Below are 23,699 nucleotides of genomic sequence, written 5' to 3' on the forward strand. Positions count from 1 at the left end.
TTCATTTTTCTAAATTCTTATATCAGAGTTTTCTTTGAATATATTGTTGCCAGGTATTTTAACTTCAATCTCACTAATTCTCCCTTCCATTTCCTCAATTCTGCTCCTCTGACTTTCTATTGAGTTGTCTAATTCTGTAATTTTATTGTTAATCTTCTGAATTTCTGATTGATCTCTCTCTATGGATTCTTAAAGCTTATTATTCATTATGTTCTTGAATAATCTTGTTAATTTCTTCAATCGCTTTATCTGTGTGTTCCTTGGCTTGTTCTGCGTGTTGCCTGATCTCATTCTTGAAGTCTCGAAGAGTTCTGTATATTAATCTTTTGTATTCTACTTCTGGTAATGCCAGGTATACATCTTCATCTGGGACAGTTCTTGATTCTTTGCTTTGGGATTTTGTTGAAGCAATCATGGTCTGCTTCTTTATGTAATTTTGTATCGACTGTTGTCTCCGAAGCATCTATAAGTTATTGTATTAAATTATTTTATGTTTGCTCACTATGTTCTAGTTTCTTGCTTTGTTTTGTTTTGATATACACAAATAGGCTACTAGGGTGAGCTAACTTGATTGTTGGAGCCTTTGAAGCACTAAGGAAACTCTGGTGGCATAGTGGTTAAGTGCTACAGCTGCTAACCAAGAGGTCAGCAGTTCAAATCCACCAGGCACTCCTTGGAAACTCTATAGAGCAGTTCTACTCTGTCCTATAGGGTCGCTATGAGTCAGAATTGACTTGGTGGCCCTGGGTTTGTTTTTTTTGGTTTTAAAGCACTGATGTCCTGTTACTAGATGGCTAGAGCTGTTATCAGGTATATGAGCCTAGGAGTCCATTCACTATTCTTGTATAGATTAAGCTCAGGTATCCTGATAGTAGGTCACCTAGTGTATGATGTAGTCCCTCACCTGCTATCTTAGAGAAGCAGTGGTAATTGGTGTATGCACAGGTTCCTGGCAGCAGCAGGGGGTCACACTCTAAGGAAGGCAGGGGCTGACAACCTTCCCCCAAATGTCTGTGAGGAAGGCATGTCCCTGTTCTCTAGGGTGCTCTGGTGGGTGGGTTTTTCAGCCATACCATAAACACCCAATGCTTTTACCTGTAAACACTGGTAGGCACCACTTATCCTTGGAGCCCTTTCGCAGGTGGCTAGGTGGTGTGGTTGGAGCCTCCAGTCCTCAGGCCCATGCTTTGGGTAGGTGAAGGCTTGTTTAATAGGCAGAGCAGTATCAAACGTTCGAAACCTGCCTCTCCACTGCACAGCTGAAACAGTTACAGTCAGGCCTCAGACAGGTTCACCCTTGCAATATAATAGCCAGATCCTATCTGGTGTAGTGGAGCCACATGGATCCATGTGGGGGTGAAAGACAAAGTCTGTGGATCACTTGTGCCTGGACTGGAGCTGCTTCTGCACTGAGTTTCCAGATTAGGGAAGTTGGTAGAGTTTTTTCCCCCCATTTTGTTAATTTGTTCCTTCTCCAAGGCCAGGAGAATGGCTCAGGAAGTGCAGCAGCACCTATCTCAGGCCCAGGGAAATCAACTGTTAATGAAGCTGGCTGGAGCACAGGGAGAAGGGATCAGATAGATAGAGTTCTTTCAAAAAGAGGATCTATTAGATTTGTGTGGTAAACTAGACAAAATCACTTATCTTGTGCCAAGAGTGCTGTTTTATCTCAGATTCCAGAGGTGTGTGTAGCCTGTGTGTGCTGGCTGGGTCTCCACTGAGATTGCCCCAGGGGGTTAGGGCTGTGTCCTGCGCTTACCTTCTTTTGCTGAAGGTGCCACATCCTAAATGTCACAGCCTGCCCCGCTGCGGACACGCCACGGAGTCAGGGGTGTCCCACTTTGCTTGCCTTCTTTTGCTGAAGCGGCCATGTCCCCAAGAACTACCATCAGTCCCACTGCCGTTGCGCCAAGGAATCAGGGCTGAGGTGCTGCTGCAGGCTTAGCAACTCCTCGCTGCTTCTGCACCGTCTCTCCCTCCCCTGTCACTAAGTCTCATTTCTTAACTTTGCCTTTGATGCTCAGGGCTCCTATCTTGTCATGTATATAATTGATTCACTTGTTTTTTCAGGTCTTTATTGTAAGGGGGATCACCAGAAGCATCTGACTACTCCGCTGTCTTGGTCTCATCTCCTTCCTTTAAATTTTAAGATTGCATTTTTCATTTTGATTTATAGTTTTGTATAATAGTCACATGACTCCACAATCAAATGCAGTCAGAGAAGTCTAGTACATATCCCTATCCATTTTCACCTGTTCCCTCTTTTCTAAATTATAGGTAGTCATTTTATGAATTTTTGATTTATCCTTCCATTTAAAATATATATAAAAGGAAATACATCTCTCTCCTTTTTTTTTTTGGATATAAGCTAGCATACTGGGCACATTACCCTGCACTTGGCTTCTTTCAATTATAAATCCTGGCAATCACTTCATAGCAGTATATACAGATAATTCTCTTTCCTGTTCATAGCTGCAGAGTACTCCATTAGTAGATGTCCCTTAGTTTATTCAACCAGTCTGCTACTGAGGAACTTTGGCTGCTTCTAGTCTTTTGCTTTTAGTTCTGCAATTAATAGCTCTGCATATACATCATTTTGTATTTTCTGCCAGTGTATCTTTGAGATAAATTCCAGATGTCCTTTATAGAAATTCCTCATCCAGAATCCAGTCCAAGATCATGCATTGCATTTGGTCTTAAAGTCTCTTTAGTTTCCTTTAGCCTGGAATTAATCCTCAGCCTTTATCTCTGATGACATTGACATTTTTGAAGAGTATAGGCCATTTAGTAGAATGTCCTTCAATTTGTGTTTATCTGATGCTGAACCAAAGGGTAAATGCACATATAATTTAGCTAGATATTGTCAAATTATTGTCAAATTAAAAAAAAAAAATTTTTTTTTAATTGTCAAATTGCACTCCTGCATGGTTATGCCGTTGTGCATTTCCAATAGCATTGTATGAGAGTGCTTGTTTTCTCACAGCCTCTCTAACCAAGAACATTGTCAAACGTTTGCTATTTTAATAGGTGACAAATTGTGTCTCAGTGTAGTTTTGATGATTGCTTTGCTTTTTAAATGAATGAAGTAAAGCATCTCTTCATGTATGCAAGGACCATTTGCTTTTCTTTTCCTTTGAATTCTTTGTATCACTTGCCCAATTTTCTTTAGATTTGTTTTTTTTTTTTTTTTTACTTTTAGATACTCTATATTACATACTTTTGTTTGATATATGTTGGAAAAAAAATTTTTTTGAAGTTAATCGTCTTTTGACTTTGTTATGGTGTTTTTGCAACAAAAAAGTTTAAAAAATATTTATGTAGTCACATTACATAAAATTACTACTTCCAGATATTGAATCATAGCTAGGAAAGTTTTTCTGAGTACAGAGAAATTCACCCAGATTTTCTTCTAGTATTTACATGGTTTCATTGTTTTTACACTTGGATTTCTTATCTTTTCAGAATTTATCCTTTTGTATACTGTGAGAAACAGATCCAATTTTTATCTGTCAGTTTGTTGTACTGTGGTTCCTTGCATGTTGCTGTGATGCTGGAAGCTATGCCATCAGTATTTCAGACACTAGCGGGGTCACCCTTGGTGGCAGGTTTCAGTGCAGCTTCTAGACTAAGACAGACTAAGAAGAGCCTGGCAGTTTACTTCTGAAAAAATTGGCCAGTGAAACTTTATGCATAGCAGCAGAACATTGTCTGATATAGTGCCAGAAGGTGAGCCCCTCAGGTAGGAAGGCAATCAAAATATGACTGGGGAAGAGCTGCCTGCTTCTTCAGATTACTGTCAACCTTAATGATGTGGATGATGTCAAGCTTTTGGGACCTTCATATGCTGTTTGAAGAAATAGCTGCAAACATTCATTAATAATTGAAACATGGAATGTAGGAAGTATGAATCTGGGAAAATTGGAAGTCATCGAAAATGAAATGTACGGCATAAAGATTGATATCCTAGGCATTAGTGAGCTGAAATGGACTGGTGGTAACCATTCTGAATCAGGCAATCATATGGTCTACCACTCCAGGAATGAAAAATTGAAGAGGAATGGCATTGCATTCATCATCAAAAAGAACATTTCAAGACCTATCCTGAAGTACAACAAATGCTGTCAGTTATAGGATAATATCCATATAGCCTACAAGGAAAACAAGTTATTATTCAAATTTACCCACTAACCACTAAGGCCAAAGACGAAGAAAATGATGATTTTTATGAATTTCTGCAGTCTGAAATTGATCAAACATGAAATCGAGATGCATTGATAATTACTGGTGATTGGAATTCAAAATTTGGAAATGAAGAAGGATCGTTATTTGGAAAATATGGCCTTGGTGATGGAAATGATGCCGGAGAATTCATAATAGAATTTCAAGACCAATGAAGTCTTCACCGCAAATACCTTTTTTTTGACAACATGAACCGTGACTATTCACGTGGACCTCACTGGATGGAAATAGAGGAAAGAAACAGACTAGAAACAAAGAAGAAGGATTAGTAGTTGGAAAAAATGGCCTTGGTGATAGAAATGATGCCACAGATTGCATGACAGAATTTTGCAAGACCAATGACTTCTTCATTGAAAATACCTTTTTTCACCAACATAAATGGTGACGATACACATGGACCCTGCCAGATGGAATATATAGGAATCAAATCGATTACACCTGTGGAAAGAGATGATGGAAAAGCTCAATATCATCAGTTGGAACAAGGCCATGGGCCAACTGTGGAACAGACGACCAATTGCTCTATGCAAGTTCAAGTTGAAGCTGAGTCTATGAGAGCCAAAATACAACCTTATGTATATCCCACCTTAATTTGGAGACCATCTCAGGAATAGATTTGATGCATTGAACACTAATGACAAAAGGCCAGCTGAGTTGTTGGATGACATCAAGGACACCATACATGAAGAAAGCAAAAGGTCATTAAAAAGACAGGAAAGAAAGAAAATGGATGTCAGAAGAGACTCTGAAAGTTGCTTTTCAACATCAAGTAGCTAAAGTGAATGGAAGAAATGATGAGGTAAAAGAGCTGAACAGAAGATTTCAAAGGGCGGCTCGAGAAGATAGAGAATTATAATGAAAGATGCAAACATCTAGAGTTAGACAACCAAAGGGAAGAACGCACTCAGCGTATCTCAAGCTGAAAGAATTGAAGAAAAATCATATGCTACTCAGGAGGTAGCATATGATTAAGAACCAACTTACTGAAGAAAGAAGTTCAAACTACATTGAAGGCATTGGCAAAAAACAAGGCTCCTGGAATTGATGGAATACTAATTGAGATGGTTCAATAAATGGATGAAGTGCTGGAGGTGCTCACTTGTCTATGCCAAGAAATTTGGAAGACAGCTACCTGGCCAAAAGACTGGAAACCAAAACCCTTGATTCTGATCCATAGTGACCCATAGGACAGAGTTCAACTGCCCCATAGAGTTTTGAAGGGGCGGCAGGTGGATTTGAACTGGCTTCAAATGACTGGAAGAGATCCCTATTTGTGCCCATTCCAAAGAAAGGTGATTCTATAGAATGTGGAAATTATTGAACAATATCATTAATATCACACACAAGTAAAATTGCTGAAGATAATTCAAAAAGGGTTGCAGCAGTACATTGACAGGAAACTGCCAGAAACTCAAGCCGAATTGGGAAGAGGACATGGAACGAGGGATATCATTGCTGATGTTATATGGATCTTGGCTGAAGGCAAAAAATACCAGAAAGATGTTTACCTATGTTTTATTGACTGTGCAAAGGCATTCAATTGTGTAGATCGTAACAAGTTATGGATAACATTGTGAAGAATGGGAATTTCAGAACACTTAATTGTGCTAAGGAAACCCTGGTGGCGTGGTGGTTAAGCGCTATGGCTGCTGACCAAGAGGTTGGCAGTTCGAATCCGCCAGCTGCTCCTTGGAAACTCTATGTGGCAGTTCTGCTCTGTCCTATAGGGTCACTATAAGTCGGAGTCGACTCGACGGCAATGGGTTTTAATAGTGCTAATGCAAATCCAGTACATAGACCAAGAAGCAGTTGTTGACACAGTTCAAGGGGTGTCTTAGTTATCTAGTGCTGCTATAACAGAAATACCACAAGTGGATGGCTTTAACAAAAAGAAATTTATTTTCTCACAGCCTAGGAGGTTAGAAGTCCTATTTCAGGGTGCCAGCTCCAGGGGAAGGCCTTCTCTCTCTGCAGGCTCTGGGGGAAGGTCCTTGTCATCAATCTTCCCTTGGCCAAGGAGCTTCTCAGAGCTGGGATCCTGGGTCCAAAGGTCATGCTATTTTCCTGGCTCTTATTTCTTGGTAGTATGAGGTCCCCATATCTCTCTGCTTTCTTCTCTCTTTTATATCTCAAAAGAGATTGATTTAAGACACAATCTAATCTTATAGATTGAGTCCTTCCTCGTTAACATAACTGCCCCTAGTTCCACCTCATTAACATCATAGAGGCAGGGTTTACAACACATAGGAAAATCACATCAGATGACAAAATGGTGGACAATCACACAATACTGGGAACCGTGGCCTAGCCAAGTTGACAGACATTTTTAGGGGACACAATTTAATTCATAAGGAGGGGATACTGCATAGTTTAAAACCCAGAAGGGTGTGGGTCATGGTTGTATCCTTTCACCATAGTTATTTCATTTGTATGCTGAGCAAATAATCAGAGAAGCTGGAGTATGAAGAAGAATGCGGCATCAGGATTGGAGGAAGACTCATGAACAACCTGCGATATGAAGAGGATACAACCTTACTTGCTGAAAGCGAAGAGAGCTTGAAGCACTTACTGATGAAGATTAAAACTACAGCCTTCAGTATGGATTACACCCCATCATAAAGAAAACCAAAATCTTCACAACTGGACCAATAAGCAGCATAATGGTAAATGGAGAAAAGATTGAAGTTGTCAAGGATTTCATTTTACTTTGATCCACAATCAAAGTGGATGGGAGCAGCAGTCAGGAAGTCAGAGGTAGGATTGTATTAGACAAATCTGCCACAAAAAAACTCTTCAAAGTGTTGAAAAGCAAAGATGTCACTTTGAGGACTAAGATGTGCCTGACCCAAGCCACGATATTTCCAATTGCCTTATATGCATGGGAAAGCTGGACGATGAATAAGGACGACCAAAGAAAAATTGATGCCTTTGATTTAAAGTGTTGACGAAGAATATTGAATATACCACGGACTGCTAGAAGAATGAACAAATCTGTCTTAGAAGAAGTACAGAATGCTCTTTAGATGCAAGGATGATGAGGCTTTGTCTCACATACTCTGGACGTGTTATCAGAGAGACCAATCCATGGAGAAGGAAATTGTGTTTGTAAAGTGGAGGGTCTGCGAAAAATAGGAAGACTCTCAACAAGGTGGACTGACACAATGGCAGCAACAGTGGGCTCAAACATAATAAGGATTGTGAGGATGGTGCAGGATTGGGCAGTGTTTTGTCCTGTTGTACATAGGGTCATTATGAATTGGAACTAACTCAATGGCACCTAACAACAACAACAACATATAGAGTATTTTCATAAAGAAGAAGTGGTCAACAGTGTCAAGGACTGCAAAGAGGTATGCTAGGTTAAGAATTGAACTATCCATTATGTTTAGAAACAAGGAGGTCAATGTGACTTTGATCATAGCAGTTCCAGTGAAACAAAAGGGCAGAATTTAGATTACAATGGGTTGAAAATTAAAAGAAGGTAGGGAAGTAGAAAGACCAAGTATAGATAACTCCTTGTGAGGCCCTAAATTAATTTGTAAAGTCTTCCTTTTAGGCAATATATAATAGATTCAGAGTTCTAAAAGATACATTTCAGGTAAAAAAAAAAAATTCCAGCAAAATTCATGTGTTAATTTAGGGACCAACTAGTAAAACAGGACCCATTCTAGATATTTGAAATATTGTTATTGTTGTTGTTAGGTGCTGTCGAGTTGGTTCTGAGTCATAGTGACCCTACGTACAAAAGGAAACACTGTCTGGTTCTGCACCGTCCTCACAATCGTTACGTTTGAGCCCGTTATCGCAGCCACTGTGTCAATCCATCTCTTTGAGGGTCTTCTCTTTTTCAAGCAGGATGTTCTTCTCCAGGTACTGGTTCCTCCTGAATCACGGATGGATTACCTAGGAAGCAAGGTATGCACAGCTTACTTGTGTTTATTTACTAATCTGTAGTGAACAACTTCACATGGGTTTCATTACATCTTTGATGTGGTGAGGGACAGGTGAAACTGTGTACTGCAGATTTGTGAGAAGGCACAATTGAGTTAGTGTGTACCTTGCTTATTGGCCCTGATATTTGCCCCCTGGTACTGATAACATGGAGACCCTGGTGGCATAGTAGTTAATTTCTACAGCTGCCAACCAAAAGGTCAGCAGTTCAAATCTACCAGGCGCTCCTTGGAAACTCTACGGGACAGTTCTACTCTGTCCTATAGGGCCGCTATGAGTCGGAATCAACTCGACGGTGATGGGTTTGGTTTGTTTTTTTTTTTTTTTTACGGGACTGATAACATGTCCAAACTCAGTGAGAAGAAGTCTTGCCATCCTTGCTTCTAAGGAGCGTTTTGGCTGTACATCTTCCTAGACAGATTTGTTTGTTCCTCTGGCAGGCCATGGTATATTCAATATTCTTCACCAACACCATAATTCAATGGCATCAATTCTTTAGTCTTCATTATTCATCATCCAGCTTTCCCGTGCATATAAAGCAATTGAAAATACCATGGCTTGGGTCAAGCACACTTTAGTCCTCAAAGTGACGTCTTTGCTTTTTAACACTTTAAAGACGTCTTTTGAAGTATATTTGCCCAATGCAATGCATCGTTTGATTTCCTGACTGCTACTTCCATGGTTGTTGACTGTGGATCCAAGTAAAATGAAATCCTTTACAACTTCACTCTTTTCCCTGTTTACCATGATGTTGCTTATTGGTGTAGTTGTGAGAATTTTTTTATGTTGAGGTGTAATCCATAGTGAAGACTGTGGTCTTTGATCTTCATCAGTAAGTGATTCAAGCCCTCTTCATTTTCAACAAGCCAGGTTGTGTCATCTGCATATCACAAGTTGTTAACAAGTCTTCCTCTAGTACTGATGCCCTATTCTTCTTCATATAGTTCAGCTCCGATTATTTGCTCAGCATGCATATTGAATAAGTATGGTGAAAGGATACAACCCTGACACACACCTTTTTTGACTTTAAACCACACTATCCCCTTGTCTTCTTTGAATGACTGCTTCTTTGTCTCATGTACAGGTTCTGCATGAGCACAATTAAGTGTTCTGGAATTGTCCTTCTTTGCAATGTTATCCATTATTTGTTATGATCCACACAGTCAAATGCCTCTGCATGGTCAACATAACACAGGGAAATATCTTTCTGATATTCTCTGCTTTCAGCCAGGATACATCTAACATCAGCAATGACATCCCTTGTTCTACATCCTCTTCTGATTTTGACTTGAATTTCTGGCATTTCCTTGTCGGTGTACGGCTGCAACCATTTTTGAATTATTTTGAATTTTGTTAACGGGTCTTTTAAAGAGAGAGATTAAGAATAATTAACTTGCCCAAGATCACATGACTAATAAATGGATAACCAGAAATTACCACTGTTGACTTCTCAGCGAATTGCTAGTGATTCATCTCACTAATTGTTTGAAAGCTCTAATCTTTCAGTTTTAGGAGGGGTAGACAAAAAGAAATTCATTCATGGTCAAGGTTCATGGACAGAACATGGCCACTTCTCTGGAGGTGAAATACTTCCCTCTTTTATACTCAGGATGACTGACAGTGATGACATTCACAAATCATCTTTCCTTGGAAATTTAGGACAAAGAGGTCAGCTTTCTTTTTTCTCAGATGTAGCAAAGATCTTGTGGGAATGGAAAGGACTAGACTATGGTGAAGGAACTCTGGTGGTGCAGTGGTTAAAGCACTCAGCTGTTAACTGAAAGGTCGGTAGTTGGAACCCACCAGTTTCTCCTCGAGGGAAAAGACCTGGTGCTCTGCTCCTGTAAAGATAATATAGCCTTGGAAACCCTGTGGGGCAATTCTACTCTGTCCTATATGGTCACTACGTGCACTATGCTTTCCTGATGACTCTTTGCCAAGTTCCATAGGTCACTGATAAAGCATTGTTTTGTGATAAATGGTGAAGAAGACCTCTTAGCCTAAGGAAGGATTTTCCAAGATACCCCTGACAACAGTATTTGCTTTTATCCTTCACTCACTTAATGTTCTCATTAAACACATTTGTAATTGTTTGGGATCCACCAGAGGTATTATGTCATCTAGGAGGGCAGACTGATAAAAGCTGGACCTCTCAGGAATACTAGCTAAACACACACAAGTCTGATTTCTAAACTAGAATCCCAATGTAGTAATTCATAATGGGGAATAAGTAAAGCTTGTATCTCCTGTCTACTGCTTCTCCCTTCGTGTATCAAAGTACTAGGAAGTTGAATTATTAATCAGGAAGTTGCTAAGTGAGCATGGAATCAGAACAGTGGTGATGAAATATCTTTACCTCATAAAACAGAACACATTTCTAGTGATCAGCCTCCAAACCCAAAATCTTTTTTCTTTGGACCAGTGTTTCCCACACTTCAGTCATTTGAATATCACCTTCATGATTTTTGTATTCTGCATACCATTATGTACTTAATTTTTTTTTTAATTGAATAAACTTAAAAAAATCTTAAACATTTACTTTAGCTCATTCTAAGCAAACACATTCCTGAAATCATAGGTTTGGTGTGCTACTAATAGCTTTCTAAAATAATTATCTAAATGAAAACTGTCCATGAACTTCCTGAAATCAGTGGTATGTTTACCACACCTTGGTAAATGTTGCATTACCCATTTCTGGAAAAACAGAGTTTTTTTTTCTGAATCCCACTTTATATGCTGAAAACCCCTTTGTGGCCTATTTTCCTCAGATGTGTCACTAGCACCATGGTATGTTGAAGACACTGTATTCCCCCCATGCCTCCTGCCCATTTTGTATTGATTTTACAGGGCTGAACGTACAATGGTTTTATTTTTTGTCTTTCTTTTTAATCACCTCTCACTTTAAGAATAAAGTATTTATTAGGCAACTACAGCTTTGATTATAAAACATTTTGTATATAGTTTTGTGCACAGTAGGACATTCTCAAATATTTATTGTACCAAAAAATGAGCATCTCATATGGAGAGGGATACAAAGCGATATAAGACAATACAAGTTAGGTTTTTACTTAGAAAAATAGGGGTAAATATTAAGGTAACCACAAAGAAGTATAACAACTCCATAACTCAAAATAAAAACGAAGACAAACATAACGACTCAGCAAACATAAAGTCAAATACTATGAAAATGAGGAACACACAATTTACAAAGAAAAAGTCTCAGCACAAAAAAGTAAGTGGAAAAATGAAATTGTCAACAACACACATAAAAAGGCATCAAAATGACAGCACTAAACACATACTTATCTATAATTACGCTGAATGTAAATGGACTAAACGCACCAATAGAGAGATAGAGAGTCTCAGACTGGATAAAGAAACACGATTCGTCTATATGCTGCCTGCAAGAGACACACCTTAGACTTAGAGATACAAACAAACTAAAACTCAAAGGATGGAAAAAAATTTATCAAGGAAACAATAAGCAAAAAAGAGCAGGAGTGGCAATATTAATTTCTGACAAAATAGACTTTAAACTTAAATCCACCACAAAGGATAAAGCAGGACACTACATAATGATTAAAGGGACAATTGACCAGGAAGATATAACCATATTAAATATTTATGCACCCAATGACAGGGCTGCAGGATACATAAAACAGACTTTAACAGAACTGAAAAGTGAGATAGACACCTCCACAATTATAGTAGGAGACTTCAACACACCACTTTTAGAGAAGGACAGGACATCCAGTAAGAAGCTCAATAGAGACACGGAAGACCCAACTGCTACAATCAACCAACCTGACCTCATTGACTTACACAGAACACTCCACTCGACTGCTGCAAAGTATACTTTTTTTTCTAGCGCACATGGAACATTCTCTAGAATAGACCACATATTAGGTCATAAAACAAACCTTTGCAGAATCCAAAACATCGAAATATTACAAAGCATATTCTCAGACCATAAGGCCGTAAAAGTGGAAATCAATAACAGAAAAATCAGAGAAAAGAAATCAAATACTTGGAAACTGAACAATACCCTGCTGAAAAAAGACTGGGTTATAGAAGACATTAAGGAGGGAATAAGGAAATTCATAGAATGCAACGAGAATGAAAATACTTCTATCAGAACCTCTGGGACACAGCAAAAGCAGTGCTCAGAGGTCAGTTTATATCGATAAATGCACACATACAAAAAAAAGAAAGAGCCCAAATCAGAGAACTGTCCCTACAGCTTGAACAAATAGAAAGTGAGCAACAAAAGAACCCATCAGGCACCAGAAGAAAACAAATAATAAAAATTAGAGCTGAACTAAATGAATTAGAGAACAGAAAAACAATTGAAAGAATTAACAAAGCCAAAAGCTGGTTCTTTGAAAAAATTAACAAAATTGATAAACCATTGGCCAGACTGACTAAAGAAACACAGGAAAGGAAACAAATAACCCGAATAAGAAACGAGATGGGCCACATCACAACAGACCCAACTGAAATTAAAAGAATCATATCAGATTATTACGAAAAATTGTACTCTAACAAATTTGCAAACCTAGAAGAAATGGATGAATTCCTAGAAAAACACTACCTACCTAAACTAACACAATCAGAAGTAGAACAACTAAATAGACCCATAACAAAAAAAGAGATTGAAACGGCAATCAAAAAACTCCCAACAAAAAAAAGCCCTGGCCCGGACGGCTTTACTGCAGAGTTCTACCAAACTTTCAGAGAAGAGTTAACACCACTACTACTAAAGGTATTTCAAAGCATAGAAAATGACGGAATACTACCTAACTCATTCTATGAAGCCACCATATCCCTGATACCAAAACCAGGTAAAGACATCACAAAAAAAGAAAATTACAGACCTATATCCCTCGTGAACATAGATGCAAAAATCCTCAACAAAATTCTAGCCAATAGAATTCAACAACATATCAAAAAAATAATCCACGACGACCAAGTGGGATTTATACCAGGTATGCAAGGCTGGTTTATATTAGAAAAACCATTAATGTAATCCACCACATAAATAAAACAAAAGACAAAAACCACATGATCTTATCAATTGATGCAGAAAAGGCATTTGACAAAGTCCAACACCCATTTATGATAAAAACTCTCAGCAAAATAGGAATTGAAGGAAAATTCCTCAACATAATAAAGGGCATCTATACAAAGCCAACAGCCGACATCAATCTAAATGGAGAAAGCCTGAAAGCATTTCCCTTGAGAACGGGAACCAGACAAGGATGCCCTTTATCACTGCTCTTATTCAACATTGTGCTAGAGGTCCTAGCCAGAGCAATTAGGCTAGACAAAGAAATAAAGGGCATCCGGACTGGCAAGGAAGAAGTAAAATTATCTCTATTTGCAGATGACATGATCTTATACACAGAAAACCCTTAGGAATCCTCCAGAAAACTACTGAAACTAACAGAAGAGTTTGACAGAGTCTCAGGTTATAAGGTAAACATACAAAAATCACTTGGATTCCTCTACATCAACAAAAAGAACATCAAAGAGGAAATCACCAAATCAATAACATTCACAGGAGCCCCCAAGAAGATAAAATACTTAGGAATAAATCTTACCAAAGATGTAAAAGACCTGTACAAAGAAAACTACATAGTACTACTGCAAGAAACTAAAAAGGACTTACTTAAGTGGAAAAACATACCTTGCTCATGGATAGGAAGACTTAACATAGTAAAAATGTCTATTCTACCAAAAGCCATCTATACATACAGTGCACTTCCAATCCAAATTCCAATGACATTTTTAGTGTGATGGAGAAACAAATCACCAACTTCATATGGAAGGGAAAGAAGCCCCGGATAAGTAAAGCATTACTGAAAAAGAAGAAGAAAGTGGGAGGCTTCACTCTACCTGATTTTAGAACCTATTATACAGCCACAGTAGTCAAAACAGCCTGGTACTGGTACAACAACAGACACACAGACCAGTGGAACAGAATCGAGAACCCAGATATAAATCCATCCACATATGAGCAGCTGATATTTGACAAAGGTCCCGTGTGAGTTAATTGGGGAAAAGATAGTCTTTTTAACAAATGGTGCTGGCATACCTGGATATCCATTTGCAAAAAAATGAAACAGGACCCATGCCTCACACCATGCACAAAAACTAACTCCAAGTGCATCAAAGACCTAAACATAAAGACTAAAACGATAAAGGTCATGGAAGAAAAAATAGGGACAACGTTAGGAGCCCTAACACAAGGCATAAACAGAATACAAAATATTACCAAAAATGACGAAGAGAAACCAGATAACTGGGAGCTCCTAAAAATCAAACACCTATGCTCATCTAAAGACTTCACCAAAAGAGTAAAAAGACCACCTACAGATTGGGAAAGAATTTTCAGCTATGACATCTCTGACCAGCGCCTGATTTCTAAAGTCTGTATGATTCTATTAAAACTCAACCACAAAAAGACAAACAACCCAATCAAGAAGTGGGCAAGGGATATGAACATGCACTTCACTAAAGAAGATATTCAGGCAGGTAACAGATACATGAGAAAATGCTCTTGATCATTAGCCATTAGAGAAATGCAAATTAAAACTACGATGAGATTCCATCTCACTCCAACAAGGCTGGCATTAATCCAAAAAACACAAAATAATAAATGTTGGAGAGGCTGTGGAGAGATTGGAACTCTTATACACTGCTGGTGGGAATGTGTAATGGTACAACCACTTTGGAAATCTATCTGGCGTTTCCTTAAAAAGTTAGAAATAGAACTACCATACAACCCAGAAATCTCACTCCTCAGAATATACCCTAGAGAAATAAGAGCCTTCACACAAACAGATCTATGCACACCCATGTTTATTGCAGCTCTGTTTACAATAGCAAAAAGCTGGAAGCAACCAAGGTGTCCATCAACGGATGAATGGTTAAATAAATTGTGGTCTATTCACACAATGGAATACTACGCATCGATAAAGAACAGTGACGAATCTGTGAAACATTTCATAACATGGAGGAACCTGGAAGGCATTATGCTGAGTGAAATTAGTCAGATGCAAAAGGACAAATATTGTATAAGACCACTATTATAAGATCTTGAGAAATAGTATAAACTGAGAAGAACACATACTTTTGTGGTTACAAGGCGGGGAGGGAGGGAGGGTGGGATTGGGTTATTTACTGATTAGTTAGTAGATAAGAAGTACTTTAGATGAAGGGAAGGACAATACTCAATACACGGAAGGTCAGCTCAACTGGACTGGACCAAAAGCAAAGAAGTTTCCGGGATAAACTGAATGCTTCAAAGGTCAGCGGAGCAAGGGCGGGGGTTTGGAGACTATGGCTTAAGGGGACTTCTAAGTCAATTGGCAAAATAATTCTATTATGAAAACATTCTGCATCCCACTTTGAAGTGTGGCATCTGGGGTCTTAAATGCTAACAAGCGGCCACCTAAGATGCATCAATTGGTCTCAACCCACCTGGATCAAAGGAGAATGAAGAACACCAAGGTCACATGATAACTAAGAGCCAAGAGACAGAAAGGGCCACATGAACCAGAGACTTACATCAGCCTGAGACCAGAAGAACTAGATGGTGCCTGGCCACAACCGATGACTGCCCTGACAGGGAGCACAACAGAGAACCCCTGAGGGAGCAGGAGAACAGTGGGGTGCAGACCTCAAATTTTCATAAAAAGACCAGACTTAATGGTCTGACTGAGACTAGTGGAGTCCTGGCGGTCATGGTCCCCAAACCTTCTGTTGGCCCAGGACAGGAACCATTCCCGAAGACAACTCATCAGACATGGATTAGACTGGACAATGGGTTGGAGAGAGATGCTGATGAAGAGTGAGCTACTTGTAGCAGGTGGACACTTGAGACTATGTTGGCATCTCCTGTCTAGAGGGGAGATAGGAGGGTAGAGAGGGTTAGAAACTGGCAAAATTGTCACAAAAGGAGAGACTGGAAGAGCTGACTCATTAGGGGAAGAGTAAGTGGGAGTATGGAGTAAGGTGTATATAAGCTTATATGTGATAGACTGACTTGATTTGTAAACGTTCACTTAAAGCTCAATAAAAATTATTAAAAAATATATATATAAAAAAATTAACATCTACTCTCCCCATTTGAAGTGAGCTATTTTTGGCCTCTTGAATTAAAAAATATTTTGGACAGCCTTGCTAGGCATAGTATACGTGAATAAAAAATCCTTATTTGAGTAATGTGGATAGAATGCTGAAAACACAAAAAGAAAAAATATCAGTTTTCTTTATCTGCATTAACTGGGAGCATGCTTTTTTCTTTAGAGGAAGGTTTACAGAGCAAACTCGTTTCTCATCAAACAATTAATACACATATTGTTTTGTGACATTGGTGCCAACCCCACAACATGCCAACGCTCTCCCCTTCTCCACCTTGGGTTTCCTATTACCAGCTTTCCTGTCCCCTCTTGCCTTCTCGTCCTTGCCCCTGGGCTGGTGTGCCCATTTAGTCTTGTTTTTTTTTTTTTTTTTTTCCTATGGGCCTGTCTAACCTTTGGCTGAAAGATGAACCTCAGGAGTGACTTCATACTGAGCTATAAGGGTATCCGGAGGCTATATTCTGGGGTTTCTCCAGTCTCTATCAAACCAATAAGTCGGTCTTTTGTTTTGGTGAGTTAGAATTTTGTTCTACATTTTTTCTCCAGCTCTGTCCGGGACCCTCTATTGTGATCCCTGTCAAAGCAGTCAGTGGTGGTAGCCAGGGACCATCTAGTTGTGCTGGACTCAGTCTGGTGGAGGCTGTGGTAGTTGTAGTGCAATAGTCCTTTGGACTAATCTTTCCCTTGCGTCTTTAGTTTTCTTCATTCTCCCTTGCTCCAGACAGGGTGAGACCAGTGGAGCATCTTAGATGGTCGCTCACAAGCTTTTATAAAAAGACCCCAGATGCTAGTCACCAAAGTAAGATGTAGACCATTTTCTTTATAAACTATGTTATGCCAATTGAGCTAGATGTTCCCCGAGATCATGGTCCCCATAGCCCTCAGCCCAGCAATTTGGTCTGTCAGAGAGGTTGGATGTGTCTATGGAGCTACGATGACCTTGCCTTGTACAAGTTGTGCTGGCTTCCCCAGTATTGTGTATTATCTTACCCTTCACCAAAATCACCACTTATCTATTGTCTATTTAGTGTTTTTCCCTTCCACCCCTCCCCTACCTCGTAACCATCAAAGATTGTTTCTTTTTTTGTGTAAACCTTTTCACGAGTTTTTGTCATAGTGGTCTCATAAAGTATTTGTCCTCTTGTGATTAACTTATTTCACTCAGCATAATGCCCTTCAGATTCACCCATGTTGTGAGATGCTTCATAGATTCATCATTGTTCTTTATCATTGTGTACTGTTCCACTGTGCGTATATACCATAGTTTATCCATTCATCTGTTGATAGGCACCTAGGTTATTTCCATCTTTTTGCTATTATGAACAATGCTGCAGTGAACATGGGTGTGCATATGTCTATTCATGTGATGGCTCTTTTTTCTCCAGGCTATATTCCTAAGCGTGGGATTGCTGGACCATACGGTATTTCTATTTCTAGTTTTTTAAGGAAGTGCCATACTGTTTTTCAAAATGGTTGTACCATTTTGCAGAGAATGGGTTTTTCTAACGTGTGAAGAATCTTAGCTACAACTTTTGATTTGCAACTGTGAGACATAGGTGAGGAAATTTTGCTCTACCTTATTATATGTGACTTAGCTAATTTGGAGAAACCATATATAAAACAGGGTTTCTCGATTTAGCTTTTCAGTGAATCTTTGAGATTGGAGGCTTAAGTTTTTAAATTCCATTTGCCACTGCCATTCTTTAAACTGTGAGTTCCTTGAGATTTGGGTTTATTAGCAAAGTACCAGGCATATAGTAGGTGCTCATTTATAGCCTATTCAACAACTAAATGGATACCTGTCTTTTCCCTATGTTACAATGTATTACCACTACTAATTTAAGATCTGTTAGAGGGCATCAGAAAATAGAGTATACTGGGTTCGCTTTCTTGCAATATACAACAAGGAAAAACTGTTTCTTGAATTATGTTTGTCCTTTTTCACTATTTATGTTCATATTAGTTTCATCTATTGCTTATTTACTTTTTCCTCAATACTGAACTTTTATTTTCATCAGAGTTCACTTTTTCTTAACCAGGTATAGCTCTTACAAATTTATTATATATATTGAGGTTTTTCATAACGAGCCATTTCATTGCAATACCTGAAATATATATATATATATTTGGCAGAGACCTTTTATGAGTGTTTTAGGGGAGTGTTTTTCTTAAAATCTGTTTATTAAAAAAAATCTTCATTTTAGGAATTTGTCAACTTTAGAGAAGCATGAAAAAATCCTATGGTTTCCATACTAAAAAGATCTAGTTGGTTATCATTCTATCCACACGGTTTTGTATCTTGTTCTTATTGCTTAACACATATTTTCCCTTGACATTAAAAGTTTTGAAAGAACAACATTTAGTCCAAATAGAGTTAAAATACCTGAGGACCCTAGGTACAAATTCAGAGCACCAGAAGGATTGGTGCCTCTTCCCCTTACATATGCAGTAATTTGTGGTACTAGCTGTTTCAAGGGTACAATGTGAAAATTTGGTTTTAAAATGGAAATTATCAAAAATGGTAGTTATGTTAAAATATATTTTGGGTTGGCCTTTGTTAAATATAATTTTTAAAAACAACTCATTTTGAAAATAAAAAGTTCAGTGATAACTATATAAATCCTGACATATTCTTGGTGGAAGAGACAGAATAATGGCGATTCTAAAGTTTAAAAGTATGAAGCAAGCCTGAATTCTTAAAGTACCTCTTCTTTTACGCCCGAATGTCAGGCTGTACTGGGATTTTTTAATTCCTGAAGGCAATATTCGAGAATTTCTTCAAAGATTCAGAAAAGGGAAAATGATGAAAATAAAAACCACATGTGAGAACTTCACTTTTTAAGCACTCCTTTGTCACACTTTTTGGGAGGCTGGGAAAATACTGAGCGGTTTTCCTTGCCTTTTGAGGGGCAGAACCAGGATAGCTGACTGATGAGAGCATTAAGCATTGAAATGACCCTTGGCCAGTCTTCGGGTTGGCCGGTACTGCTAGGGATATCAACAACCCAAACCAAACCAATTGCTGTGGAGTCGATTCTGACTCATAACCCTACAGGAGAAAGTAGAACTACCCCATAGGGTTTCCAAGGAGCAGCTGGTGGATTCAAACTGCTAACTTTTTGATTTGCAGCCGAGCTCTCAACCACTGCACCACCAGGGCTCCATCGAGTCGATTCCGACTCATAGCGACCCGATCCGACAGAGTAGAACTGCCAAGAGGACCGCAAATTCAAGCTTTAATGGACGACCTTGCCCAACACAAATATCCTACCTTCCTTCTGACTCACAGACCCTCTCTTCCCAAAGAGCTGGATCCCCGACGCTCTAAGGTTAACCTTTAACTTTGTAGGGTACCAGGGGGCTCGAGACTCCTCCTGCACCTCTAGCTGGGAGGAAAAGGGAATGCGTCGCCTCCACTAGCCTCCGTGGACAGTGAAGCTCTGGAAATCCTTGAATGTGAAGCTATCGCCTCAAAAATTAAAAAACCGCAAGTACCAACTGCCAGGGACTGTGGTAGGTAAAAGCCAGGAGAAACCAAAAGGGATGGAAGGGAGGACATTTATTTCTGGTGTTGGATAAAGGGAGGTGGACATCTTCGGCATGGAGCACTTGCGTCAGCAAAGTCTAGAGTCTCTCCCGATTAAGGATCCTATCTGAGAACGTAGAGACAATTGGGCACTAGCCCTAGGGCCAGCCTCGGACCCACAGGCCCAACGTGCCAACCTAAGAGGAAGCCAGTATGTCTAGCGGTGATGGCTTCCAACTCGAGCAAGTAGGGAACGCACGGGCTGGGGCGGGGGGCGGGATGACGCCGGCCATCTGAGCGCTGATTGGCTGATGGGGCTGGTCGCCTGGTGCCATTTGTTGTTGCAGCGGACGCCCCTAACGCAGTCGGCGTGCTGCACGTGCAGCCGTTTAAGCGCTGTCGGCGGCTGCTGGGACTGGGGAGAGCCGTCTGCGGAGAGGTGAGTATCTTGGACCTTCTCCCTGCTCTGTGGGCTGTTAGGCCAAAGGAAGAAAGGATGGGGCAGGCGGGGAAGGGGGTGCTGGAAGCCGTCCTCGGGGCCTCTCGCCTCTGGCCTGAGGGCCCTAAAGCTGCGCGGGCGCCAGAGTCTGGGCTTGAGGCCTGCAGAGGAGGCGAAGGAGACTTTTGCGTTGCCCTTCCGAGGCTTTTCTTCGAAGATTGGCTGTAGTTCAATTTTTGTCCAAACCCTCCTTGGCGAAGCTCATTGTGCATTGTTGGAGGGATTTGAGCAGTCTCACTCTTCTCCCTATCCCTGCCAAACTCCACGGGCTCTCTCTTCTCCCAGGCGCCGGCTAAGCCAAACTCTGAGGCCTCCATCTCCCAAACTCTGCTCACCCCGCAAAGAACAACAAAAACCCTTCCCCCGAACCAAGCAACCTATCTCCTTTTAAAGGGAAGTGTACGAAGGGAGAAACTTAAGTAGGATCTGAAAATTTTCCCTCTTGTTAATATCCAGTGGAAGCCCTGGTGTAGTGGTTAAGAGCTATGGCTGCTAACCATAAAGGTCGACAGTTCGAATCCACCAGGCGCTTCTTGGAAACCCTATGGGGCCGTTCTACTCTGTCCTGTAGGGTCACTATGAGTCAGAATCGACTTGACGGCAAGGGGTTTTTAAGCCATTTGGGGACCCTTCGAGGACTAAGATAAATTCTAGGCATAGATTTTGGGGAAAAACCTAAGTGTCAGCGGGGACGTGGTGATTGCCTGAGTGATTAAGTCGTTCAACTGATTTTTTAGGCAAAAAGGATGAATATAAACGCTACCTCTACTTAAGTAACAAAACCTAATGCACCTTTTTTGCAAAAACAGTTGGAGAGGATCAGTACTTAGTTGAGTAGTGTCAACAGGTGTATGTGAAACAATGGTAGTTTATACTTTTAATGATACGATTCTGATCTAATTGAGGCCAAATGTGCATGTTTCTGTTTTTTAAAAATAGAACTTGAAGCCATCATGGGAGATGAAGATTGGGAAGCAGAAATCATCAAACCTCATATGTCTTCCTATGTTCCTGTATTTGAGGAGGTAATCAGATTTAAAGTTTGCAGTTATTAAATGCTACAGATTTTATTGAAGTTGAAAATCACCGTGATGGGAAAGTTCAAAATTATTCTGTTTCAGTATGCTGTACTTAACTTCACGTGATTACTGTATATATATATTATTAACTTTTATGGGGATTGAGAAAGAGGTATGCTGAGACTCAAATGGAATAGTCTGAGGTGCTTTGGTAATTAAGAACTAAAATATAGGTAATGATAATATTTAAAATATAATTTAAATCTCAGTGATTTAGAACTTAAGGGTGAAAGCCAAACCAAAAAGCAACCAAACCTGTTGCCGTCAAGTTGATTGTGACTCATAGCAACCTTCTAGGACAGAGTAGAACTGCCCCATGGGGTTTCCAAGGAGCATATGGTGGATTTGAACTGCTGACCTTTTTTGATTAGCAGTGAAGGCAAGCTTGGACACATGTGGTTGAACGTCTGTGAGATGCTTGTATGGAAAATTAAAAACTGTAATTTGGTTCTGGGTTACATTTTAAATTCTGAAAATTGGTCTTATGCAAGGAGGGTGCTCAAGACAATTACATTAGGGTGATTCATATGAAAGTATCTGTTCGATCGTTAAATGTGCAGATCATCAGATCTTTTTTCTTAATGGCATTTGGAGAATTATAATGAATTATAACCAGAAGAGGGGGCCCTTGGGTAGGTTTTTGGGCTTCAGTCTAACTTGGACGTTGACTTAAACTTTTTTTTCTTTAATACATAGTGTACTTTAGCAGATAATGTATTTTAAGGGATTGCTTTTGTATAAATGTTGTTTATTTGTAAACATCTGTGAAAGTTGATTTTTTTCCTTCAGAATTTTCAGTTTGAGCGTATGGCAGTCTATTTTGACAGTTTTTGATTTCAAGTAATGGCCCTAGTGGAAGTTCTCATTTCACACAAAAATATAAATTATGTAATCCTTTGTTTTAATTGAATTTGATCTGTAATAGAGCTTTGTTAAAATGCCCATTTTTTTTTTTAAATTAACCCAAATTTACCATATTTCCTATGTTGGAATTTACTACTTTTAGAAATAATGTCTTTGTAAGTTATCATTTTATAGTCCTTTTTCCATCATAAAGGTATCATAAAAATGGTTTGGGGAAAAGAGGAGAAAAATGAACTAAAAATCTTGCCTACTAGCACAACTTCTGTTAAATTTTTAATAAATTTTCTGCTGTTTGCTTTTCCTAAACATTTTACATAGTTATAGTGACAGGATATGTCAGTAATTTTTGAATCCAGCTTTTTTCCATTGAGCATGAAGTGTTCCATATTACTAACTTCCTAAAATAATTTCTTACGATTACATAATATTTTGTGGAATAGATGTACCATAATATAAATAATTTCCTTTTCGTGGGAATTTAAGATATTGTTAGCTTTCTATTATGATACTGTCATGACTATCTACAGCTTATTGTTTGAATTTTTTTGAAAGTGGTATTACTTAGTCAAAGGACATTTAAGTTTCTTTTTTTTTGTTTCTCAAGAGAGTCATTATAATACAAAGTCCTTGTGGACTTTAGTAGTCATCTCTCTAATTTTTATTTTATCCTAAGTCTGATACTTCGTCTTCTTGAAGTGTTTTCCAAATAACACATTGCAGTGTAACGTGTTGTGAACATATCTTGGCGTTTATTGCATTGTGTGTCTGAAATTGAGAATGGCTGAATGTCAAATCTTTTACTTTTTTGTAGTCTTCATGCTATTTAGTAACCAACCTTGTTCCTGTAATTGGGAATACTAAATTGAATATTAATTTATGTTGACAATTTCTCTTTACGATTCCTAATATATATTTGTGTGGGGCCACTTGCAGTATTTTTTTTTGCCATTGTCTACAAACTTGACACCTGGTATTGATTGTGCAATTAGGCATTTGGCTTAATTGACTTGAAAGAACATGGTACAATCAAGGGCTTGTTTGCCTTCCTTGATGGAATAAAAAGTACAGAGACTAAGGATGAAAAAATGACATTTTTATGTAGGAGAAATCTGGGGTCTTTTTTTTTTTTTTCAGTGTAGTTTCTTTTAAAGGCACCATGCAGTTGATTGGTTGTTCTAACTAAATTTGCATTTCGAGAAAGAGCTGGGCTTTCCTTTTGTTAAATTTATGGTAGCTCTGAGACATTCTTGGAATGATATTCATCTTAAACAATATGTGACAGCCTTTTCTGAGCTCTTGTCAAGATCTATAAATGTTTGTATAATTTTGAACTAGTAGGGCACTGTTTTGGTAGCTTTAGTTACCCTATGTGGAACTTTCAATTTTAGATTTTGAAG

The 23,699-nt window shown here is 39.0% G+C and overlaps 1 protein-coding gene across 1 annotated transcript in view; it reads left to right on the forward strand.

Moving 5' to 3' along the window:
* DDX4 (DEAD-box helicase 4) overlaps positions 1 to 23,699 on the forward strand; it is a 139,981-nt gene that overhangs the window by 17,364 nt on the left and 98,918 nt on the right. Inside the window, exons 2-4 of the mRNA XM_049863796.1 lie at positions 19,684 to 19,847; positions 20,208 to 20,299; positions 21,299 to 21,384. Coding sequence (XP_049719753.1) covers positions 21,313 to 21,384 — 72 coding nt within the window. The 5' untranslated portion in view covers positions 19,684 to 19,847; positions 20,208 to 20,299; positions 21,299 to 21,312. The remainder of the gene's footprint in view (positions 1 to 19,683; positions 19,848 to 20,207; positions 20,300 to 21,298; positions 21,385 to 23,699) is intronic.

The sequence above is a fragment of the Elephas maximus genome, chromosome 2, assembly GCF_024166365.1.
Source record: "Elephas maximus indicus isolate mEleMax1 chromosome 2, mEleMax1 primary haplotype, whole genome shotgun sequence".
Taxonomy (NCBI): domain Eukaryota; kingdom Metazoa; phylum Chordata; class Mammalia; order Proboscidea; family Elephantidae; genus Elephas; species Elephas maximus.